Here is a 5,748-nt window from a genome sequence, read left to right as displayed (position 1 = left end):
TCCTTTCTTCTCTCCCAAGTCCCAATCTTTTGACCTCAAAATATAATCGCTAACCAAACCTTCTAAACCCCGCAAAAGCATCGGACCGCCACAGAAAAAACCAAACCCGCCGCCGCCGCCGTCGCCGTCGCCATGGCCATCGCCGGAGCTCTCCACGCTGGCAGCCGCATCCTCCTACCAATCCGCAGAAGCCCCAGCTCCAGCGCCCCCTGGTCCCACGTCCGCGCCCACCTCCACTCCAGCAAACCCTCTTCTGCCCCGCTCCCACCCACGCCGCCGCCGCCGCCGCCGCCTTGTTCCCCCGCTCTGTCCTCGCGCTTCATCCCTGCCTTCGCCCCTACCACCAGGAGGAGCGGATCGATTGGGTCCGGGGTAGTCGCCTGGTACCTCGGCTCGATCGAGGCGCGGCCGGTGCTGACCAAGAGCATCACGGCAGCCGCCATCTTCACCGTCGCCGACCTCACCTCCCAGGTAGAATTGGGTTGCTGTATCACGGTGCTTCCAAAGATCCGAGCTTAGGAAGCGCTATTTATCCTTTTGTGATTAAAGCAAAGTACTGTTACGGTTTAGGAAGTTGCAATCTGCTTTACGCTTGAGGAATTGGATATGCTGTCCTATTAACGCTCTTATCTTACCAGTATATATAATTACGGCCGTGAGAAACCAGGCCGTTGTTCTATTAGTGTTGCTGAAATGGATGGTCAGTTTCCGTGGTATAGCTTACAGAAATGGTGCTATATTGTTATTAGCAATACAATGTGGTGAATTTCTAAGACGTGGTACTACATTTTTAGTGTTGCAAATTTCTGGGAATGGTACCAACCGAATAAAATTGTTTGGGAGTTGGTTCGATTCTCAACCGCTGAATAATGGGGATGGCAATCCTGTTAGGACTTGGAAATTGGAAAGCTGTGCATTTGGGCGCTGGTTTCTTTTTGGCAGGGAAACTTGCTTTGCAGTATGGACTCTTGTAACTGATTGCATTTGCCGCTAAACTGGTTCATAGTATGGACTAAGTTGCAATTGACCGCTGTAACTCTTGCTTTATTTTGTTTTCGTTTCTAGGAGGAATACCGCTTCTCATACGTTTTCTTTTGCTTTGCCCTTGCCTCTCCAGATGATCACGCTTCCTCCTGAGGAGTCACTCGATCTAACTAGGACCCTCCGCATGGCTAGTTATGGGATGCTGCTCTCAGGACCTAGCCTGCATTTTTGGTTCAACTTTCTCTCGAAAGCAGTCCCCAAGAAGGATCTACTCAACACCTTCAAGAAGATGTTTCTAGGACAAGCAGTTTATGGGCCAATTATTAATTGTGTTTTCTTCTCGTATAATGCAGGACTACAAGGTATCATTCTCATATGGTTCTCTGTAAACATACTTTTATAGGTTCAAGTCTATTATGTACTGCCGTGTTTGTGTTAATTCACATGTGCACGCACAAACCACCCGTTTCGACTTGATTTTATGTTTACTTGATTTTGAACTTCCTTCGATGCCACCATCTTGAAAATGTTTCCCTATCAGTTCCAACTATGTTGCTTTATATGCTGACAACTACTCTATTTTGATAACTTAAAAAACAACTACATGCCATGTAACCTGAGTACATGAGAAAACCTCAATGGACACTGGGTATGTAAACTGCACTTTGCGATCCTTAAAACATGGAAAGATCTGTATACCACCTGTTGAGTTTAATTGTAAAATGATGCCACTTCGAGGATTGTTAGGGCTGGGAATTTCATTCTTGTAGTTACAGCTTGCTTTTCTGTTGTTTCATCAAAAATATAAGCTGGAGGTAAAATTTTCAAGTTAGACTTGGATATTTACAGGCAAAAAGATGACAATACAAGATAGGCCAGTCAATTTGAATGCTCCTTGTTTATTTTTTTTCATATAATTATGTTTCCTTAATTCATTGTTCTATGGCTTCCAGCCGTGTCAAATAACTGTATTGATGTTGTTACATGACTGCAGTTTGTCCTTGCTATGGTGTCTATATGTATTATCTTGGTCTTTATTCATACATACTACTTTGTTTGACTAACAGACAACATAGAAACAAATAAAACCCAAAGGCTGGTAACTTTTTCTCTTGGCAAATTTCTTCACTTACAGTCTGATGTTGATATGTTGAGTTGTAGTATTTCAAGTTTCTATTGGCATCCCAGCTACACATGCAAACACAAAACATCATATATTTACGCTTTTACCAGTTTCCGAGATTCTTGTATGCATATGATTAAATGTCATTCCTAAATAGCTGGCCTTAATTCTTACTTCCTGATCTAGCCATTTAAAGTAAGCTCAGGTCGAGTTTATGATCTATGCTTCATGGATGACAATACGACCAATTTTAGGATACATTTTGCATGTAGTAAACATTTCTGCCCATTATGTACTGTAGAGCACGATGGGAGAAGCTATTTTCAGATAAGCGTGCATGCAGTATACCTTCAAACGGAAACTTTTCTTGTGCGACTTTTCTGGCAAGGACACTCATCTGTCCTCTAATTGCTTGTTTGGCATGATTCACAGGTGAGACTATACCAGAGATCATTGCAAGATTAAAGCGGGATATAATTCCAACCATCAAAAGTGGGCTCATATATTGGCCTTTTTGTGACTTCATCACTTTCAAGTTTATCCCTGTTCATTTACAGGTACCGTGACATTCCTGACATATTCATCCTATTTGAGCTGAAAAATTGTTTGACAGCAGTCTAAATTGTTGATTTGTTTTTTCAGCCGCTAGTAAGCAATTCTTTCTCATTTCTTTGGACCATCTACATAACATACATGGCCAGCTTGAAGAAACCAGAAATAGAGGGATCACAAGCTCATAGTAATATCCGAATGACTTCAGTTTGACTGAGTTTTTGCGAGTTATTTCTGGAAGGAATTCTTCATGGGCATCACCTGGAATTATAATGGGGCTGTCAATACCACTACTAGCCCATTTAAGCTCTCAGTATCCAATGAGTAAAACAGAGAAACTGTTTCCTAGGTGTATTTCGTTATCAGTAGGGTAGTATCCACCTGGCTTCTAGTTTGGATGATAGAATGTACTAGGCACTTCTTCTATCATTCCCAAGGCTTTTCATTTTGCACTCAGTTGTCTGTACCCAATCATGCAATTGTTAGGTAAAATTGTGCTTTTCCTTAAGATAAAGTCGACAGGACAAGGTTTATGCTTTACGATCTCTACATACAATGCAGCATTTGTTGGTGAATGCTTTTGTACATCTATAACTCTCTTATATACGCAAGGAAGGAAATTACACATTTGATTCCATTTTTCTTCACGTTGGTGTTTTTTTAATGTTTTTTCGTTGTATGTTTTTAGATGTACCTGATGACACTATATTGAGCTTAGTCCTCCAGTTGCAACGAATTAGTCTCTGGTGTACACATAATAATGCATATGCTTTTGTGTAGACTTTCATAACACTCAAGCGGCACTTAGCTAAGCAATCAAGCCATTTTCAGACTTAAACATTGGTAGAGCCAAGGAGACTGCATGAGTTGATCATCATGCCTATTGCTCTCATTTTGAAAGCTCAAGTTTACACTGGAGTCTGGAAATTGCTGCCCTGACTCCGATTCAGCGGAAGTTGATGACGACAGTGTTGCTCCTGACTCTGAGTTGAATATCATCTCTTGCTTTGTCTTATCACTCCCAGTTGCTAGTGTCAGCTCCAGGTCGAAGTCTTTGATGAAAGGAGCTTTCTTCTTGTCTGAGTTAACATCGTATTGTTGTTGGTCTGTATCCAACCATGGTTTGGTTTGAGTATCCTTTCTTGCTTGAGCTGGGTTCATCTTAACAACCTGCATATCCTTCATCAGTTGCTTCTGGACCTTATATACGCGGTGGAGTTCGTGAACCTGCTTCGACAAAGAACATATCATTGAGCACTTTCCCCAATCAACAAGATGACACTGCATTTAACCAGATACTGTTGGTCTTGGTTTACCTGTTGTCTGAATGTGTGTTCTTGCCTCAGTATGGCCATCTTCATATGTTTCTTCTCCATGTCTCACCAACCGACACTAAGTATCCGCTTCGCCTGCCTCACCTGTTTCATCAGAGCCTGACAAATTAGTACCGAACGTTCTTCTTGCAACAATAGCAAGATACTGCATACATATTGCAATTATTGGAGCTTTGTTTATGTTCTGATTGCGTGTCTGCTTATTGTGAATTATATCATATCTTTTTCAGCCTGAGATGGTGACACTCGTATAGCTTCTGAATGATTGCATTTCTCTATAGCTCTATAGAAGTTTTCTTGTTCTCACATGGGAGTGTCCAGCTTTGCCATTTTGTCAATTAAGTTGCATTATTAGTTGTGCAGATGAGTATCCTATGCAAGCATAAATGCTGTGGTTGTGTGTGTGATGTAAATTAATCATTTGTCTGTGTGCATGTACACCTGTATGTACACCGGCTTGCAACAAGGACTAACCGGGAGGACAGTAGATCTTCTTTTACAAGCCTTGTAAAAAATGTATTATTTTTATATCGTGGGTTACTCAGAGTTTTAAGGAACAAGGCAGATGACATGCGTGGTGTTCAGATTATAAAGGTAATAGCAACTTTACAGGTTTGTGAAACGATAGGACAAACTAAGATTACATCAGTTGGTGTTGTGATATATTCAGGCAGAATTTAACAAGCATGTTAAGTCGATCTTAAAGTTTCAACTTGCGTGCTTAAATAAGGCTCTTAATGTACTGGAATTGCGATAATATTTAGTTTCTGCTATTTGTGCCATCTCCAAGTAACCAAACTATAACATAACCGATTGAACAGAAACCTATAAATTTACACCCTTAAACTATAGTAATGTCAGAATTGAAGAAAGTATGACAGAATTCTGCATCTGTTTCTCTTGTTCTGTATGCTGGCATGCCATTATGCATCCGGAGAGAAGCTACTGAACAGTACCAACGCAGAAGGCAGCTCTGGAAGGATCAGAGAGCTCTGACAGAACAAGAGGAAGACCAGCTACAGTTTCTTGGCAAACAGAAGCATGACATTGCACTTTCTGAAGGTTGAGCGGCGGCTCCTACCTTTGCACATGGAATGGAATCACAAGAATTGAAGAACAGAAGGAATGAAGAACCATTCAAAGCATCGAGGTTCGCAAACTTTCAAGACAAGAATCATGAGGGACGAACGAACAAGCTAGGAGGAAGGAAATATCGGAGACTTTGTGCTCACCTCTGGCAAGGATTCCTGTTACTGAATTCTTCTGGACAACGCAAGGCTGTCTGTGGCTATCTCCTTCTCCCACAAGAAGATCTCTCTTGCTAGCTACTTCTAGGCCAAGGTCCAATACTTTTTGGTTGTGTCAAGAAGCAACAGGTTGGCATGTATCAAATCTGGCGAGGCAGGAAGGGGAGGGAGAGGGGATTTAAGATTCTCTCCTGTCATTAGTTCTGCTGTCAAGGTGGGTCCTTGTGGGCGTGCCAAACAAATCCAAGCCACTTCGGCCAATGGAGTTCATGTATGATAAAGGAGGCCTCCCGAAGATGCTCCTATGTAGTGCCAAGAAAAGGATAGGACCAAGATAACAAGCCCCAGCTATTATATTCTCATTTCTTGCAGCACCAATAATCTTATGCCGCCCCCCTCTCTGACGCCACATCACGCAAGATTTCCGTAGACGAATCCTTATGCTTAGGGACCTGAGTGTGTGCGGATCTTGTTCATGTTATGACAAGTGTGGTTTCTTTAGTCTGAA

At 41.9% G+C, this 5,748-nt stretch overlaps 2 protein-coding genes across 3 annotated transcripts; one reads left to right on the top strand and one right to left on the bottom strand.

Annotated features, from left to right (window-relative positions):
* Positions 1-132: 132 nt before the first annotated feature.
* LOC124655467 (PXMP2/4 family protein 4-like) lies at positions 133-3,296 on the top strand. The gene is made up of 4 exons (XM_047194357.1): positions 133-471; positions 1,118-1,346; positions 2,540-2,664; positions 2,750-3,296. Exons 1-4 carry the CDS (start codon positions 133-135, stop codon positions 2,870-2,872), a joined length of 816 nt encoding a protein of 271 aa, XP_047050313.1. The 3' UTR covers positions 2,873-3,296.
* A 167-nt stretch (positions 3,297-3,463) lies between these two features.
* LOC124654246 lies at positions 3,464-5,529 on the bottom strand. Of its 2 annotated transcripts, none has more exons than XM_047193261.1 (3): positions 5,226-5,529; positions 3,976-4,077; positions 3,464-3,886 (listed from the first exon to the last, which is right to left on the bottom strand). In XM_047193261.1, the coding sequence occupies exons 2-3, from the start codon at positions 4,033-4,035 to the stop codon at positions 3,476-3,478; spliced, it is 471 nt and encodes a 156-aa protein (XP_047049217.1). In that variant the 5' UTR covers positions 4,036-4,077; positions 5,226-5,529; the 3' UTR covers positions 3,464-3,475. The 2 variants fall into 2 exon arrangements, with proteins under 2 accessions (XP_047049217.1, XP_047049218.1); XM_047193262.1 differs by lacking the exon at positions 5,226-5,529 and adding an exon at positions 4,950-5,166.
* Between the last annotated feature and the right edge of the window lie 219 nt (positions 5,530-5,748).

Source organism: Lolium rigidum, chromosome 5, assembly GCF_022539505.1.
Source record: "Lolium rigidum isolate FL_2022 chromosome 5, APGP_CSIRO_Lrig_0.1, whole genome shotgun sequence".
NCBI lineage: Eukaryota > Viridiplantae > Streptophyta > Magnoliopsida > Poales > Poaceae > Lolium > Lolium rigidum.
Note: the sequence above shows the minus strand (reverse complement) of the source record. Positions and strands in the feature narration are given on the sequence as shown.

Bases quoted from the DNA above. Each gene is read 5' to 3' on its own strand.
- LOC124654246 (XM_047193261.1), bottom strand. From the start codon at position 4,035: ATGGAGAAGAAACATATGAAGATGGCCATACTGAGGCAAGAACACACA. The intron at 3,887-3,975 runs GTAAACCAAGAC...TTGTCGAAGCAG, and splicing joins AACACACATTCAGACAACAG to GTTCACGAACTCCACCGCGT.
- LOC124655467 (XM_047194357.1), top strand. From the start codon at position 133: ATGGCCATCGCCGGAGCTCTCCACGCTGGCAGCCGCATCCTCCTACCA. The intron at 1,347-2,539 runs GTATCATTCTCA...CATGATTCACAG, and splicing joins GTATAATGCAGGACTACAAG to GTGAGACTATACCAGAGATC. The intron at 2,665-2,749 runs GTACCGTGACAT...TTGTTTTTTCAG, and splicing joins TTATCCCTGTTCATTTACAG to CCGCTAGTAAGCAATTCTTT.